The sequence below is a fragment of the Cupressus sempervirens genome, chromosome 3 (assembly GCF_028749045.1).
Source record: "Cupressus sempervirens isolate cs-2001-9-10 chromosome 3, ASM2874904v1, whole genome shotgun sequence".
NCBI lineage: Eukaryota > Viridiplantae > Streptophyta > Pinopsida > Cupressales > Cupressaceae > Cupressus > Cupressus sempervirens.
In genome coordinates this window covers 289,259,338-289,278,726 of record NC_143120.1, presented here as the reverse complement: position 1 = coordinate 289,278,726, position 19,389 = coordinate 289,259,338, and the positions used below count along the sequence as shown (strand labels likewise).

At 34.2% G+C, this 19,389-nt stretch overlaps 1 protein-coding gene across 1 annotated transcript; it reads left to right on the top strand.

The window, feature by feature from the left end:
- Positions 1 to 2,519: 2,519 nt before the first annotated feature.
- LOC149566092 (F-box protein SKIP22-like) lies at positions 2,520 to 4,605 on the top strand. The gene has a single exon (XM_089819525.1). The coding sequence runs from the start codon at positions 2,696 to 2,698 to the stop codon at positions 4,304 to 4,306; it is 1,611 nt and encodes a 536-aa protein (XP_089675651.1). The 5' UTR covers positions 2,520 to 2,695; the 3' UTR covers positions 4,307 to 4,605.
- The last annotated feature ends 14,784 nt before the right edge of the window (positions 4,606 to 19,389 follow it).

The following is a 19,389-nucleotide window of genomic DNA, read 5'->3' as shown; positions in this document are numbered from 1 at the left end:
AAAATGGATGAATTTAGATTCAAGTAATTGTATCATATTTATATTTAATATTCTTTAAGTATAAATTGTTTTGGATCCTTTTACTGGTAGACAAGTTGAATTTTACCTACTATTAAATTTTTCTTTTTAGAAAAAAACTATTTTAATACAATTAAACAAGAATTATTTAGCAAAATAGATAAAACGTAAAAATGCATTACTAGATATATTTAATATTATCATCATGAATGATTGTGAAATTAGATTAAAAAATTGTTCCATTTGTGTCCTCCTATTAGCACAAAAATAGGTCGGATGCTGGAAACCTCACATGCCTTTTTAAGCCTCTATAGTTATAATTTTTTATATGTATGTGTTACCACATTATGTTAATAATTTGTTACCACATTTTGTAAATAATTTGAGTGATCTGTCTGTGTTACCATATTTTGCATATTTCCAGCCCAACAAACACTTTCTCCTACTCTTACCTAAGGTAGGGACTCCAGCTACACGTAGCTCTTATTTTTGTATTGTAGATTTATGTGTTCCATTTGCCAATTTTTTTTGTTAATATATTCAATTATCAACATTTAATATATGTCTTCTACTTATCAATGAAATATTATTTGTAATTTGATTATTAATAATACAAGACAACTATGAATCCTAAATGTTTACCATAAAACTCATGTTTACATAAAATCAACATAAAACTTCTAATTGATTTGGTTGAACGCTTGTTTGATTTTGAATCATAAATTGCCCTCTCATTTGGCTTGTAGTCAAAACTTAATTGTGTGGATTTATTCATGTGAGATGAACAAATGTATTTTTTGAATATCAAAAATTATATTTTTTTCATACATTTTACAATTGGTTGATTTATGTTATCCTCTTTGGTGGCTTGATTTATGAGACTTGCAACTTTCAATGTAGTGCTTGCATATATTCATAGAAGAAGAGATGAGTAGTTGGACAAATGACAATTGATGAGATTAATGAGGAGATGCAAGATATACCATTTGTTTGATGAGATATTTGACAATGCATTTCCATTATGAAGGAATTTGCATTAAAAAGTATTATTTATAATAGGTAGTCACTTCATGTGTTACAACTAGATCAATAAACATGATTTTATTTTAAATTATCACACATTTAGGTCACTTACAAGTGTTTCATTTCCATATATGGGCTTAATGTTAAAATTTGGGTTTGAAACATTTTGAATAGGGAATGTGTACATTAATCTAACCTTGTAATGAAATATTCATTGTACCCATACAACTGTGAACCTAAAAAATAGCTGTTATAATTCTGAGTTTGAATAACATCTTTTCATATAAAATCAAATCATTATTATGTCTATGTGCATGAGAGTGTACCACCTACCTAGAGGTTTCGACTTTAAACTCAAACCTATTTAAACTCTAAACACTAAATCACAAAACATGGTTTATGTAGACTCTATTTCTCATAATGTTCCATAAACCATACATTCATAGCTCATCTAATGTAATTGAAACCAAACCCTATATAATGAAGTTCACAGTAACCTAAACCAAGTATTAGACCTAAATAAAACTCCTTAAACACAATATATGTTAAACCTAGTCCCAAACACACTTAGATTTGAAACTTGTAAGGAAGGGGAAATATGGCTCACTAGTTCAAATGGACAAACTAGGAAGCTTAGGCATATCTCCCCACTTATGTTGGAAGGAAGATGATCCAGGCTCAAGCTGGCTCAAGTACTAGGGGGATGCAATGACCCTTCATTACAGGGAGTATGACTAGACAAATGTAATTAAGAAATGCAATATTTTTTGGGACCAGATTTGGCAAGGACAGACTGTAACTCAACTTTAGTTAAAATTTGAGGCTGAACTGAAAGGATGAGGATGACTCTCTCACCTTGATACACCTGGACTTGGGCGAATTGCTCACATTAGTCCTCACTCTTGCCCTTCTCTTGAGCTATTTGTATCTCTTCTTGCACATAGAAAATAAATAAAATGTTGCCTAAAGAGGGGTATGCTTAACCCAAACCTTAGTTTTAGAAACATCCATGAAATCAAAATGAATTCAACTTGAATTGAAAGTGTGTTGATATGTAGCAAAAGATAGATCTAAGAAAAAGATGACTTAAGATTCTGATGGTGACATACTCTTTAAATGTGATCACACGTGTTGATATAATAATACGACTCCTAATAAGAAGCCTAATAAGAAATAATAAAAGACATGCTTGCTTAAGGTTGTTGAAGCTTGTCACAATGCATTATATGTTAAGATGACGCATTTTGAATGTTGGAAACTTTCTCCTTAAATGCCTAAATTAGAAATTGTAGTTCAAGCTTATGTGTGATGATGATTACTTTATTCTTAACTAACTACTTACGAAAACGGAGGAGGACGTGCAAAACTTTACTAGACATCGTAATATTAGATTACTAGCAAAACTTTACTAGACATCGTACTATTAGATTACTAGACTATCTTTTATTAGTTAAAATAAAAATTAGAACACAACTACATTGGAATGTTTTTAACTTAAATAACAAATTAAATAAAATGTTGTCAGGTCAATTTAATCGGCATTTCAGCCATTTGGCCGTGTCGAACACCGACGTTTGGAGCAGAATTCTGTATGGGGATTTAAAAAACAGCAACAGCTCAGAAGTTAATCGTGACCAGCAGCTTTGCCGGCAAAATGAAACTCAGAATTCGATCTCTCGATGGAGGAGACACCCTCAGAATAGACGTCCCTTCTAATGGTACGAGTTTGCAATCTCTGAAAGAAGCTGTTGCCCGCAAGATAAATTCTTCTCCTGCAGAGGTAAACCTTTCCCTTAACAAAAACGATTTTCTCCAAGGCCCCTCTGAAGAGTCCCTTCACTCATTGGGTATTATAGCCGGAGATCTGGTATTTTATACGCTCAACGCAAATGGATTTCAGAATAACATCAGCCCAGCAGAAAGCAGCAAAAGGGCCAGAGAAAAAGAAGTAAATACAAACCCTGAAAATCCCAGAAACCCTCAAAGCCCTAATGATAACACCCTAACCCTTAGAGAATTGTGCGCTTCTGCAGCTTTGAAAAGAGCTTCGAAAAACTCAGCCGCGGATTCCCAGAAGCCAACAGAAGTTCCCTTGAGCGCAGAAAAGGAAGAGGAAACCGTCGAGTCCATGGAGGCGGACGATCAAATTTTGGAAAAATCGAGGTCCGTACCTAATTTTCTAGAGAGGGTTTTGGCTGGAGAGAGAGAAAATGAAAAGGGCGGACACGGGTTGTTGACAATTGCTGTGCATGCGGTGATGCTGGAATCAGGTTTTGTAGGATATAATGCGCAGACCTCGGAAGCTTCTTTAGGGTTTCGGCTTCCTCATGGCTGGGCGAAAAAACCACTTGTGAGGCTTTGCTACACACTTCCTGAACTTGTAGTTGATAATGGCGATGGTAAAAATGTGGAAAATGTTCAGCTCAGGTTTTCGGTGATGGGTAAGTTTTTAATTGTTTATGGCGCTTTGGCTAGTGCAATGGGTTCACAGTCTTATAGGCTTAGTCTTGAGGTGGGGAAGTTTTTGCCCTGTATTGAACATGCCAGTAATTCAATAGGAAATTCAAATATTTTCTCTGAGATTGTGGAAGAAACCCTGGAAAGAAAATCTAAAATAGGAAAGGCGCAAGATCCTCTTCAGGACGAGGGGGCTTTGTTTGAGTTCTGGAAGGTTGTGAAGGATGCGCTTTCCATGCGCTTGCTCAGTGCTTTGTGTGAAAAAGCTGGCTTGGCACTACCACCGTCGCTTATCTTGTTGCCTACAGAGGTGAAAATGTTGATTTTGGAAAAGCTACCTGCTGTGTATGTTGCTAGGCTGGGTTGTGTGTGCACGGAGTTTCGGTTTCTTGCTTCAAATGATGAATTGTGGAAGCAGAAGTATTTAGCTGAATTTGAATCTTGTGGAACACAAGGTGTGCAAAGGTGGAAGGATGCTTATGCGAGGAAGTGGATAGAGAAGACGAGGACAAATCAGGGGTGGGATGGGCTTTTTAGGTATATTCCCCGCCCATTGCCTAGGAGATTGCCATATCCTTATGGAGTTCCAGGACATGGGATCAGTGGAGGAGACTTTGATAGGTTTCCTGCAATAGGTGGTGGAAGCTTGTTTGGGGGTGGCATCGGAGGCGGGTTTGGGCTCGGTGGTAGAAGTCTAATAGGAGGATTACCATTAAGGAGGCCGACGATGCCACACTGTGACCTAAATGGATTGGATGACGATATCGATGTACATGTCAATCCACATTTTCAGCCAGGGAGAGACTAGCTTTGAGATGTATTAAGGGTAAGAAGTATAATAAATGCTGGCTAATGTGATGTTAGGTTTGCAGCTTGGGAGATTACAGCTTTTGAATTGCATCGAATGTAAGCGTATGATAAATACTGGATTACGTGTTTTCAGATTTGCGGCTTGGGAGAGTATAGCCTTTGAATTGGCTTAAGATTGGAGTATGATAAACAATGGATTATGTGATTTTAGTTTTTTTGTTGAATAACTTTTAGGCTTTAAGACTTGTAACGTCACTGCTCTAAATTCTAAATTATATGCATCAAGGTTTTATGACATCTTATATGTTTTAGAGTTTACTTATATGTTTAGAGTTTACTTTTTTGTATATAATATATAAAACGAAAGCGCCAGGATTTCTTTAGTTTATCATCCTTTGTTCACGATGCTATATCCATAGGGTCTGTGAAGTCCCGTGTGGGTGAAATTTCCTATGTAACTGTACAAACTGTACATGATTGAAGAATCAAGGTTTGACTTACTTCGTATCCTAGGAGTGTAATAAGCAACCAAATCATGTTTTCATTTGCTGGGGTTGCCGATTATTATATGCATCAACAGTTAACATATGTAAGGCCACTGTCTTATGTGTATATTCTGAAAGAGGCTTCTGGTGGCCTTTTACCAAGTTTCTTTATGATTTCAGAGTTTTCTATGAATAGAACTATTCCAATTTTTTCCATCTGAAATTCTACACATGCTGTGTATACTGTGAATGTCGATTCCGAATTTCTTCAAATTTAAGGGGCATGATAATATCTGTAAGATGTGATCTTAATCATGTTTGATACCCTTTATGATTCTTGGAGTGTTTGTGTCTTCCTGTAATAGCATCATCACTTGTAAGGACTTATTTTTTAATACTTAGTATAAGAAGGGAGTTTGCTCGGCTCTCTATAGAATTTCTTTAGATGATGTTATTTCTACTGCAGAGTGCCGTATGCATAAAGTGCATGAGAGAGAAAAAATGGTCACGAGGTTCACGTTTTTTTTGGAATTTGCCAGTTCCAGTAATTGTTTTCTGGTTGATGTTTGCATCTGAATTGTAACGCATAAGAATACAGTTAAAAGTGTTTGGAGTTTGAAATTTGTAATATTCTTTTAGAAGGAACCGTCGGTAATAACTGCAGTGGGATATAAATTCTCCTTTAGTTAAAGTTTTAACTTTGATTTTCTTAATTCAATCTTTCCTCAGTAGTACAGTAGTTCATTGGCTACTCTCAACAGAGAACTGTACCCGGCAGCAACCTTTGGCTGTGTGCGGGTGAGTTGAAAGAACAGTCAAGAGCTGTGTCGGTATGGTGGAGCAGTCTTGGTAGATACTTAAGGAGGACATAGTCAACAAATTCAATACGGTACTCAGCAGATTAGCTTTCTTATTATTAGCTGGATTACTCCAATTCTTTATTATATTCTTCAGACAACTGCTGCTTTCCTCATTTAAAAATTGCCTTCAAATTCTGTTTGTTAATTTCTGTTATTAGTTTAGAACAAAATTTGGTTTAGCCTCTATTGTTATTAAAATTAGGTTAAAGGTTTCTCCTCTCTTATGCAAGACAATCTTCTGAGATGGGAATTCATAACTGTAAACCCTAGAGTTCTCTTATACTATAAAAGAGATGTAGGGCACAGCACTGAAAAAGAGAGGCATGGTGAAGTTTTGAACTAGTGCAGTGGACTTCTTGTTTTCAGTTTAATAGAAGGAGATTCAGTTTTCAGAACTAAGGTTCGAGAGTATTTGTTGTTCACATTTCCAATACTATTTGTTTGTTAAAATGCTCAGATCTGCTGTTGTGTCTAGAGTTTCTTGTTCCAAGTTATTTTGCTGGTAGGGTTAACTTTCTTGAGTACAGAATCTGCTTACCATGGTCTTTAAATAAAACAGACTTCTACATTTGAAACCCTGGCTAGAAGTATCATATTAAAATTTGTAATTTGTATGTTTTGGACATCTACTCATTTTTGAAAGGGTGATTGCATACGCAGCTAGATAGTCTGGTAGTGTTGTGTTGGTGGATTCCTATTGAATTTGTTCGAGTTCGATATTGAATTATTTTTTCAGATTTGTATAGTTCTCTGTAGACGTTACTTGTTGCAGTTAAAATGAGCATAACTAATAGTAAGGGGGAGTAGAACAACTTCCAACACTAACCTTGGGAGGAGAGTTGCATAAAACCTTTTAATCTTAACAACAATTCCAAAACAAAAATAAATATAAATAAGTTAATAATGTGTATAATACTATAACAGGATGATTTGCGTGGGGAAAACCCTTTTCAGATGAAAAACCCCAAAAACTTCAAAAGCATCCAAGTGTATTAGCAAAAAAGCAACAACAAAATACAATATATTTGTAGAGCAAGCTTCTCATCAGAGTATCGTCATCTAAAGATCTAGAGATTAACAGCTATAAGACTACGCAACTTCCACCTCACATACTTAATATAGAAGAGATAGAGTAATGAAACTTTCAACCGGTATTTCAAAGCCACGAGCAAAAACCACGCAATAGGTCGCAACCAACTTATTTCCAATCTAAGATGTGACATGATGTGTCAAAACGTTCACCAACATGTGCAACTCCTTTTTGCAACTCATTTATGTGTATTTTTCATTTCAAGGGACCTAACTTCAAGAGGCCATAATTTTTTATCCGGTTGTCTGTTTTTTGAACCATTTGAAGAGTTGGAAAGCTCATGAAGTGCTTCTTCAAGCTATTACCAGCTATGCTGATTATGACTGTTTACAGAGCTATGACTGCTTACAGACCATGTTATATCATGAACAACGTCTCACTTCTAAAATAATGACTGGGATGTGTTTCCCTCATTCTCATGTCAGATCCCTGTATAGCTTCCAGATCTTGTGTCAAAAACGGCTTATCAGGTCAGCATCTTAGTCTGTTATTTTTCATGGGAAAATTACAGTACGGGCACATCCTGATGATGGATCACGTAGTGTGATCTGAAATGTTGATGATAAAAAATCATTTACACAATCAAATCCAGAAAACTGAATAGTAATACTGGTGGATTGTGGAAATCTGACAGCTCTAAGCAATCAAGACTGCCATTTTTCACAAGTTTGCTCTTCAGTTCACCATGGCTGCCTACCCAAAATATGCCAATTAACCCTTGGGTTTGAATGGTGTTTTATGTTTCCTTTATTAAAATTGTCGGGCAACTCTGTTTGGCTAAAGGAGGACAAAGTAATTGTTTTCAGCCCCTTGCAAGAAAGGCACTCTGTTCCAGTCTTCTCAACCATATTAGTCATTGTGAAACGACTAGAAATAATGAAGGTTGCCGGTATAGCTGTTACTTATTTCCACTTTTTCTCCACGGCGCATTTATCTTTTTTCGGTTATTTATATTACCAATGCAATTTGCTCTGAGGATTATGATTTCTTCTCATCAATTTCACTAGCATGATGGCTCTTAACAAAACCGTTGTGCCGTTTTTCAAGGTTTACACCAAGATCGTTTCTGTTCCATATGTGACTGTTTCTCTGAAAACATTCTTGGTCTTGATTAATACTTGTTGCTAAAATCTGCTTAATCAAAGTAGGCTATATTTCTCTTTCCCTTAGGATATTAGATTTAGGAACATAAACTGTCTTCCAAATTGAACCCTCTTCTAATTCTCTTGAAACATTCTTGGTCTTGATTATTACTGGTTGCTAAAATTTGCTTAATCAAAGTAGGTTATATTTCTCTTGGGATATTAGATGTAGGAACATTGTGTTTTCCAAATTGAACCCTCTTCTAACTGACGTTATAGCTCAATATCGAGAGAAGGTATGACTCGGAATGAGTTATTTCCAAATTGTATACCATAGTAGAAACTTTATAAAAATAGAGGAGCTAGGTGGTTGACACGTGCTTAGTTGTTTTTACCCTAGACACATACGGAGTGTTCTTGATCTTGATATCTCACATTCTGTGATTTTTAAGGGTTTTTAATGTGCTCTGGCTTACCCGTATTATAAGCATTATGTCAGAAGGCATTGCCTTAAGCTTTCCCAGTTCCTTTCAAAAGTGTTGAGGCTATTGAAAACATTGTTTCGAAGCACCAACAGCTCTAGCATTCTTAACCCTGTAGGCCATTGCAATTGTGAAGATAGTAATGTGCAAAAATTTGAGTTCTCAAGAACAAGTATATGAGACGCTGCAGCTTACAATTGAACATTCGCCACAAAATATTTGAACCGTCAAACAACATTTGCAGGAATTACATCACGACAGGGAAATATTAGAAAGAGGTTTCGCAGATAGTCGAGGTCTGCAGTACTGGTTTTGAACTAGTCTCAGATGCATTTCCTCCATTTGCATGCCAAAAAGGCAAAACCTGAACCCCATGAAAATCGCTACATCTTGTAACTAAGATTGGAAGTGATTGGAATAAAATGAATCTAGAGAGCAATCTTTCTTCAAATGTGTTCCTCTGGTGGAGCCACACTCAGGGCATGGGAACTTTGCTAGTATGTTGTCTACATTGATGTCTTGGATTACAATTAGTAGTTGATCGTGTGGATGAGGAGATCATAGGTTCTGGTTTCGATCCTTTGGGATGACACTCCTGTAGATCCATCTCAGAACCACTGTTCTGAGTTTGAATTATTCTGAGACAGTGTTCAATGGACTTGTGGGGACTAGGGAATGGGAGGATAAGTTAGGGGATGATGCCTACAAATTGAGAACATGAAATGGCCATAAGATGATTGTTAATTATTAATTGAAAGATTTTTATTGTGGGTTGCTCGGGAAATCTGTGCGCCTAATAAAATTTTACGATCACAAAATTAGTTTTTTACTGGATCATCAAACACCTTTAAATCCCGTTATGACAAAATTTTCCATTAGTTTTCTTTATTTGTATTTTATTTTTATTCCGATGTCGCTGACTTTAAACACTCGTACATTTCTTCTATACACATTTTATTTTTTTCCCTAAGGGTTCGTTTGGTGAGCGGAATAGGAATACGTATTTCAAAAATTGTGAATTCCTTGTTTGGATGCACCAAAACAGGATTGGAATACGAAGCAAAAATGGAATACGTATTCCATTTTTGGCTCAAAAATGGGGTTTTGCAATTCCACTAAAATAGGTGGTATTGGAATACGTATTCCTATTCCATTTTTTTTTAATTTTAAAAAACATAAATTTTCGGGTCTGCGAATTCCCATCAAATATTGGCTGAACCAAACAGAGAACAGGAATACGTTCTATTTCAGAATACGTATTTCAGAATATATATTCCAGAATACGAATTCCTATTCCGCTCACCAAACGGGCCCTAAAAGAAAGTGTCACTTGCGCATTCTGCATCTTTTTTCCTAAATTAAATATTATCATTAAAAAAAGTATTAAAAAAATCTATACTCTATTATTATAAGTCTTCTAATATGAAAATCTTTTAATATTATGAAGAAATTCTATTCTATATGTTTTGAAGAACAAAAAGAAAAAAATATTAAAGGAGAAAATCAACTTAATTCTTCGTCCTCTTTTTTAATAAATGATTATTTTTATTAGTTTTAAATTTTTTTTTTGTTATTTATACTTCTATCAAATTATAAATAATATCAAAAATATTGCACTTATTTTTATTGATATTTTAATTATTGTATATATTTTTAAAAATCCATCTCTTATAAAATAAACAATACCTTACGATAACAATCTTTGATGTATGGTGTAGAGTAGGTGTTTTTGCTTGTCAACTTACCAAATCATATAGCCTTATATTATATTATGCAATAATTTTGTCTATTGAATTATCCTTTCAACCACCTCTAGGCGTTAAGTATTATTTATAATTTAGAGACATCCACATCCTATAATTTTGCCTATTGACTTATCCTTTGACAAGCCTCTAGGTGTAAGTATTATTTATAATTTAGAGACGTTCACATCCTATTTTCATGAGTGTAATAGAGCATGTGGTAGTGCTCTACCTACAATCTTTTTGTTCTATGTAGGATTCCCCTTAAGCTATTCATCCTCTTACCTAGTTTCATAATTGTGATAAATCACGGGTTAGTGCTCCATCCCCCTTTGTTTGTTTTTCTTAGTAGGATTCTCCTATAGTTTTGTATGTTAGATGATTGTTAATTATAGTTTGGGGACATGCACTTCTTATTTTCATGATTGTGATAGAGCATGAGCTTGCTCTACTTCTAACTTTGGTTCTCAGTAGGATTCTTTTTTAGGTATGTACTTAGGGCTTTTGATTACTAGTGATTCTTTCCTTTTAGTTTTTTTTTTCTGGGTTTGGAGAGCTAAGCTTTAAGAGGTTTAGGGTTTTTATTACTTAATATTTATTTCATTTTTTTCTTGTGTAGAGTCCAAAAAGACATTTGCACATCCCTAGCATTCTTTGAATGTACTACTTGGGAGGGAATATAAGGGATGTCACTCACTCTTTAGGGTCGTTTGAGATAATCTTGCCCTCACTCGTAGGGTTGCTTTAAAGACAACTTCTTTAGGGGTGGCATTAGTCCATCTTTGGAATATCCTTGTTTCATGAGCAATCTTCTTTAGGAATGAGATATAGTTTGGCTATTAAACATTTGTATTATATGAAATGACAATATTTTTAAGAGACATTCTTGAGAAACATTGAACTTATCTAAATTGTATTTAAGTCAACTTTAAGTTTGTATAATTTGATCAATGTGTATTTTGAAATAAATTTAAGAATCATAGAGTGATTGATTATTTACATTATTGAAATTTTATTTTGTTTGAATTATAAGCATTCCATTGGAAAAGGATCAAGTGCCAGAATTTGTTATATTAGATGAAGATTAGATAGATTACCTTGATAATATTTACATATAGTGTATTTGATTAATATAAGTGCAAATGAATATGGTTTTGGCAATTTGAAGGTGGAAAATGTACCCTTTGTGGGAAAGACCCCATAATAGTTGTATTGCACAATTAAGGCAAACTATAACTACTTTGTTGCAAACTAGCAAAAAATCATCTTGCATTATTCCAAAAAAAGTTTCAGGGAATTTGGCAAGTTACTCTTGAGCCTAAATTGGCTAATTTTACCTAGTGTCTTCTTTATCAAGGTCTTGCTATGGGATCCAATTGTCTGGTAGGGGCATTTCTCCTTCTAATTGTCCTTTCTACGACCAAATTATGTCTTTGATCTTTATTTTGGTTATGTCCATGGCCTCAACAAACTTAGAAGTACCTATTTTTGAATGGCTCCAACGTGCGCTTCTCTAGCTATTGTTTCACCCTCTACTGGAAGTGGGGGTTTTGTGCTTGACTTGGGGCCTACAACGTCCTATTGCTAGTTGTCAAACATATGTTGGTTGTCCTGCACTTGTTGGTAATCATGTTTGTCCTTCCTCTACTAGTCATCTTGCATATGCTAGCAAATATTCGTTGGTGGTTCTTGTGCTTCATGTGGCTTTTGGTTTTCCTGTGGGTTTTGGTGGACTATCTGGCTCTCTTCCTTTTGGAGATACTTTTAGGGATGGTTTGAAAGAGGGTTGTTCTTACCCCCTTTCAGATAGGTTGCTTGGTGCTTCAAAGTTGATGATGAAGGGGCTGATCTCTGTTTGTAACCCTCTCTGGACTTTGTTGGATGAGGAGGTATTGCTTGATATTGAGCATGTGTCCTTTGAGCTTTTTATCAAAGGTGTGATCTGTCACTTCAAGGGTTTTTGACCAAGCCACCTGACTTACATAGGTGAATTTCTATCGCTTAGGGGCTTATTTTATCTGGTACTTCTCATATTTTCTCCTTGGCCAAGGTATTTTTTGTTGCTAAGTTTAATTTGGCTAAGGATAGAAATCTAATTCTAAGAGATCCTTTCTGTACTTAGGAGGATCGTTTTATGCTCATGATTAAGCCATGGCATCCTAATTTTTCCTCGTTTACTAAAACCTTTAACAAGGTTCTGATTTGGGTGAGGCTTCCCAATGTTTCTCCTTATCTTTGGGTTGATTCCCCCTTTGAAGTGGTGGGAAAGGCTCTTGGTGACTTTTTGATGGTTGATGATGTGTCTAGTGATATTATGCATTCCACCTATGCTCAAATCTTGGTACTGATGGACATTTCTAAGGCACTTCCTGATATGTTAAATTCTAAGGGTTTTTGGGTTCAATCATTGGACTATGAAGACATTCCTTTTAGATGTAGGAGATGCTTTAAAATTGGGCATGTTGCGCTTCAATGTGGATAAGAGATGGTTAAGACAAAAAAGTATGCTACCTAGTGGAAGGGTACTTCTATAGAACATTATACTGTCTCTAAGAAAAGTTTTGCTCAAATTGTCTCACAACTCATGATTCTGAGAATCATGTTGTTGGTTTATCTTCAATTCATATTGATTATATTGGCTATGTAGCTGCTAGAGGTGAGATTACTTGTGGTGCTCCTTTTGCATCTGCTAGTAATCTTTCTCCTACAAGTGATGCTCCTTCCTGTTTTGTTGTCCGCTTACTTCTATTGGTATATTTCTTTTGGTTTTGCAAGTATTGTGCTATCTAGAGTTGGAAATTCTAGTAATGACTCAGTTCCACTATGTTCTAAGCTACATACTGATGTTGGAGGTCCTATTCTAGATGGTTCTATTTGGCATAATCCTTTGTTGGTTATGAATGACCTTAATCATGCTGGCCTTGATTTGGATAGTAATTTGTTTCCTACATCTTCTTTGGGGGATGTCGGTTCTTTTGGCCTTGATTTTTGTGATGATAGGATGTTTCTGCCAAGGTTGAAGATGGATGGATTTTTGTGAAGGGTAAACACTCTAAGCATGTGGCAAAATCATTTGATATGACCCTCAAGTCTCATAAGAAAGGGGCAAAAATGTAACCTTTAGTGGGTTTTTTGTGTTTTTGGGTTGTTGGGTCATCATTGCTTTATCTTTGGTAACAACCAATTTTATCTTTGTTTTGATGGCATTGGCCCTAGTTAGCTTGTTGTTTGTAACAAAGAATCTTAATATACTATCTCACAATTATTGTGTGAGGTTTCAAGTCCTCTTAAAACCTATTTTAACCATAATCCAAAAAATAAACTTGGAAGTAGAACCATGACTTTTTCAACCCATTATGTCCCAATCCATTCTTGTGGTACATGATTCTTCTTGGAGATTAGATTCTTTATGGTATCTATTTGGACAAAAATGTAACTTTATCAATAACACTGCTTTGACAAATGTTTTTCTCTATATAAAATATATATAATATATGCTAATGTTCTTGTGTAGATTCAAGTGCAAAATAGAAAAGTCATGCTTGAGGTGACCTATTTATTGGACCTTCTCAACAAAAGGAGAAATACTCCTTGCATTATCACCCAAATTCCATTGATGCTACATCTTGTGGGCATTGGCGTAGTAATATAGATGCTCTTCAAATGAGTATATTTGGTGATCATAGCTCTCATGGTCTTTCTCCTCAAAACACCTTGTTTGTCATCTTTAGTGGGACACTAGTTGGTCTAGCAACAAGAATTTTCACTATATTCCTTTTGCCATGCCTTTGGTCCAATGACAACTAGTCCGAGAAGAAAATTTGAAGATAACATTCTCTTTGGTTGGAAGCCCATTAATGACTACCCCAAGGGGTGTTTGGGTGAAGCTATATGATAATGATCCTTTGCCACTTCTATGACTAGCTTTAGTTGCTTGAGTTTTTGTCATGCTTAACCCATTTTAAAAATTCTTCTAGGGCGTATAGACTCTCGTGGGTGTGTTCCCTTTAACCCACCAAACCCTTTTTTTTGTGAATTTTGTACCATTTTCTCTTGATTAATGCAAAGGTAAATAGAATATATTCATTAAAAATATTTTTTTTTACGATTTCTACCCAATTGTACAATGGCTTTGACAAATTATGGCAATTTGGTTGTGAAGTTGACTCCTTAAAAGAGTAGTCTTGAGTTGGATATATTATAGTTGGATATGTTGGGTAAACATATATGCAACAAGTGGAAGTATAGACAAAGTGTGTGATTTTGTTTGACAAAATGCTTCTATGATATGTATTTGTGAATTACAATAATTGTCATATGCACAAAATAGATTGGTGAGGGATTTTTAAAAAAATCGGGCAAATTTCACCATCTTTTGTTACTGTTCTCCTCATGTGTATCAAAATGGGATATTTGCAATAATGAATGGACATCCATTAAAGCAAAAACATATGAAATTTTATCAAATGTTGTTATAATTACATTGGTAGAGGTGTATTTATTATCCTATGAAAAAGGGTATTTCATGCAGTTATATCAAAAAGGGTAGTTGTAGTTGCTATACCTTGAAGCCTTAATTAAAATCAATATTTTCCTATCTATTTAAAATATTTCATTCTAAATATTATTTGAAGACTTAATCAATTCGAATAAACTAATTACTTCAATTATTAACACTTTGATTTTTTTCCAAGTTTTATTTGCATCTCAATTTTTGTAGTTGTTTGTTACTACAAAATTTTGCTAGAGTTTTGAAAAGTAAGACTTGTTTAGGTTACTTTGATTGATCCAATTTAAACAAAGTGTAACCTTTATTTTTATTATTAGGGTTTAAATTTTCTATTATTATTTTGAATTGGCCGACTTAATATACATTTTCAGCAAAAAAATTTCTATGAAATTTTGGCTACATAGAGTGCTAATTAGGTTTATTTTATGTTCAATTTGTTTAGCATAATGAATTCCCACTAGAGATTAGTTCTTAGAGATTGCAAAGGCTTGAAATCATGAAAGACAAGGTTGAGATTGCGCCTTGAGAGATTGACAAAATATAAATGTCTTAAGCCTTTGACTTATAACTTCAATGCAAGATTTCTGTTCTTGTTATCATTTACTAATATTTAAAACTAAAAAATGAATATAACTATTATTTTTCTTTAAATATATTAGAACTAATTTAACGAGTTGAGTTTAACAACATCTTTATAGCTTTGCAATTTATGGTTGATTGATATCATATCTTTATTGCACAACAATAATTTTTTATAATTGATAACTAAATTTTAAATATTTTTTATTTAGAAGAAAATTATAATTAATAATCAAAATAATATACTATTAAGAAATGACAAAATAAAGTGATCTATAAATTTTTGTTTATTTAAAAATAATTTTTTTTTTTTGATAAATATAATATTATTCTCTTTTAATTAACTGATACACTAATATACAAAGAATTTCCAACCCGAATGTGTGATGTCTCACACATAAACTTTTTTTTGAACAAATGTTTGATGCTAGGAAAAAAGAGGTAGTGTTGGGAAAAGTGCTAGCCACTATCCACATTTTATTGAATTTTACCCATTTGATATCTTGATAGTGAAAAAGCATACGTCTCGTGTAATCCCTATGAGAAAATTTTGCTAACAATTCAACTTCTTTATTAATGAATGCACAACCAAGCATTTCTAGTCACATGACAAAATGCAAAAATGAAATTTCACTCTCTTCAACAGGATTCAATCTCATGATATCCAAATATTTTTCATTACCATAAGACCCTAATAAATATATATTAAATATATGTAAATGAATAAACAAATGTTTTTTTATCCATAACAAACAAGGTATTCACTTATGTAATTATTTCTAGATTTATTTAATATTAAAAAATATGGCATTCAAAATCTAAGCCTAGGTCTCTAATTGAGCAACCAACATTAGTGTTACTTCTATCAAACTATTTTTTTTTTAAAGAGACAAATGAGGGTGTATTGATTGGTGCAATTGTGCATATTGGTTTCCCCCCTCTCTTAGTACCTAACCAAAATCTTTCCAACAATTGGTATAAGAGCTTTAGTTCTCTCGAATGAATTCTAACAACTTGAGAGTAGATCAAAGATAATGGAAAGTTGCAAATATTAAAAGCAACTAGAAGAAGCCCTAGAAGATGTGGATGAATAGATACAAGATCTGAAGAAAAAACTAAAATATTATTTTCAAAAAGGAAGGAACCGATAGAAATATTACCTATGAGCCTTGATGATCTTAACAAACTATTGAAGGGACATTTTAATTTTGAGGAAGTTGATGATTCTATTGCTAATCTTTTGAAAAATATCAATGAACTACATGATAAGATAAGATAAGATAAGATAAGATACAATAAATTTATTAATGTCCAACAAGAGACCACCAACGGGTCTAAGGGACTTAAAGCTTACAAATTAGGAAACTACCAACAATAGGAACACCAAATTGTGACCTAGAAAGAGATAAAATGGAAAGAACAAAGGAAAATTTTGAGGGAAGACTACATGTCCTTCCTTGACCATAAGAAATATAGAACTGAAGGGTATAGTTTAAGGCAACTAGGGAACCTAGATTATCTCTGAGTACCACTGGAGGTGGATTCTCACTACCTAGCTAGTGAACATGTTGCAAGGTCTCACAGATTTGGTGTGACTAGGAACAAGATAATGCAACAACCACTTCATGCCCTTAGTGGGGGACATGGGTGAGTAGAAGCTAGTCATACACTAATTAGAGGTCTAGCTCTGTAGATAAAGAAGTTGCAAAGTGTGGTCATGACACTATGTGGTCTCTCAGAGATAGAGCATTAGACAACACTAATCAATGTATTTGAAAAAGTGTACAAGGGCCTACAATCTCTACAAAGGTAATGGAACCTCCCTCTGATCTCATAGTATATGGGACAAAAAAAAAGAAATGGGTCTTCGTTTCCATCTAAGATAAAGTACAAAGATGACAAATTTGATCCACTCTATTAATGGCGTGGTTAGTTTGAACATGAAGCTGGTGGGAAGAAACTTTGAAGGAACTAAGGGATATACAAAGGGTGTGAGACCAACACCAAGCCAAGTAGGAGGGGCTCCCAAAAATCTTGTCTTGAATATCCAAGAAGTGATCAACATAAAAGGCCACCTATGGACACAACCCACCTAAAGGGTTACTCCAAGTTGTGATAATGTACAACTTGTAAATATCAAGTCTAACATGTCTTTTCAACTCCTTCCATGAGGAGAGGAAGTGGGTGGGGGCATCCAAAGAGAACTAAAAAGGATGGAGATGGTCAATCTACATCTTGATTGAGCCCAATAAAGTAGTGGCCTGAGTGTACCAACAATGGGTCCTAGTTGTCAGGTCAAAGCTAGAAATAGTGATAGAAGAATAGTAAGCTAGGTAGGAGTATTTGTTTGATTTTTGGTAGAATCAACAATGCCTAAGAGATGGTGAAGAAACCTAATTAGGTCAAAGATGACAACGTGTTTGAAGGGGTGAGCCCCAAACTCAGCTAAAATAACATTACATGGAGTGGATCATTTGCATCAAATGATATGCCTAAGGAGAAGTGTTTGAACCCTCTCTATCGAGTCAAAAAATTACACAAATTAAGAGAGAGCATGAAAACCAAGCCTTAAGGATGACAATAGTAATAGAAAGGATGAGAACTACCAAGAGTGCCAAAGAAGTTCTTGAAACTAAGAAGAGAGATGCCGAAAAAGTAATCAAAGAAAATATTTTACTCCTGCAGAGACAACAAAGAGAGATCCAAGCATGAAATGAACTAGTAGAAAGAACAAGTGATAGGAATATATAATTATAAGTAGAAAATTCTAGAAACTAAAGCAAGAGAATGAAGAACTGAAGAGAAATCTGAAAGTTGAAAAAGGAAATCAATGAAAAACTTACAAAGTTTGAGCAAAGCATGTAGATGATTGATGAACATCTAAAAGGTCAAAGTAAATATGGCGATACTACTAAATTATGATATATCGACCACAATAAACTGGAAATGAAAGAATCATCAAAAGTCAAAACAAAGCAACGACCACAGGCTCCTAAAAAATCAACAAATATGCAAGGTAAGAAGCCCTACACAACTACCTATTACAACTGTGGAAAATTTAGTCACATTGAAAATACTTATAGAAGAAAACAAGTAAGTACTCCTAGAATCACATCTTGCAAAGGTTATTGTAACAATTGCAACAAATCCTATGAGTGCACATATGATATTGTAAGTAGAACATATGAGATTTTTTTTGATATTGTTGCAAATGTAATCACAATGGACACAAAGTTGAAGAATGTAGAACCAAAACACTAACAACTAGGAAATTAGAAAACTATCAGATAAAAGATTGAAACAATCTTGTTATATGTTTGAAATGTGGAAAGATAGGACATCTGACGTCAGACTGCATAAGAGAAAATGGAGAAAGAAATTCTAAACCTTAGAGAGAAATAGGATTTCCATGTTATATCTAATTGAAATTTGGTCATGTCACCTACGACTACATATATCAATTCATTATCACCTACGACTACATATATCAGTTCATTACTAACAACGATATCAAAGGAAAAAAATTGTAAACCAATATCAATTCAGAAAAGAAATGAAAAAGATATGAATAAAGAAGGATAGTGTAATACCCCGCCAAGGGATCCAAAAGAAATAACCTAAAGTTTTACTAAGTTTGCTAAACATTTTTTTTAAAGAGAGAATAACATACATGTCAAACATAAAGTAGCGAAAACAATAACATACAATCATACATAAGCAAGCATAACAAATTACATTCCTTGAGGATCCCAAGACATCGAGTCACATTTAATTTTTAATTAATACTAAGTCTAATAAATAACACATCCACATGAAAGAATAATTAAAAGTCCAAAGTCCATTTAAATAATATACATTTGTTCTGAATGCCACTTGGCAATACAATTTAGAATGCTCAATCATCCACTGTACATGTCACAGGGTATGAAAGGCTAAAAGAATATACATTTATAAAAATAGAATTACATCATCCCTTTCAGATCCATAATATAAAGTACAATACAATAAGTGAAACCATCCATCATAAAGAACTATCCATCATAAAACACTGAGATAGAAAGAAAGGAAATGTAGACAAGGAAATTCCAGCCATGGTATCAATAGACGGATCTCAATGATAAAAGTAAAAAGCACTGCCACACGACCACGTGGAACCTAAATGGCCCACTCCCACCACGCTGAGGAGATAGTCTCAAGTCCCAAACAGGATATCAATCCAAATATCAAAAGTACTTTTTAAGTCCAGGATAA

Coding starts and splice junctions, on each gene's coding strand:
- LOC149566092 (XM_089819525.1), top strand. CDS start 2,696: ATGAAACTCAGAATTCGATCTCTCGATGGAGGAGACACCCTCAGAATA.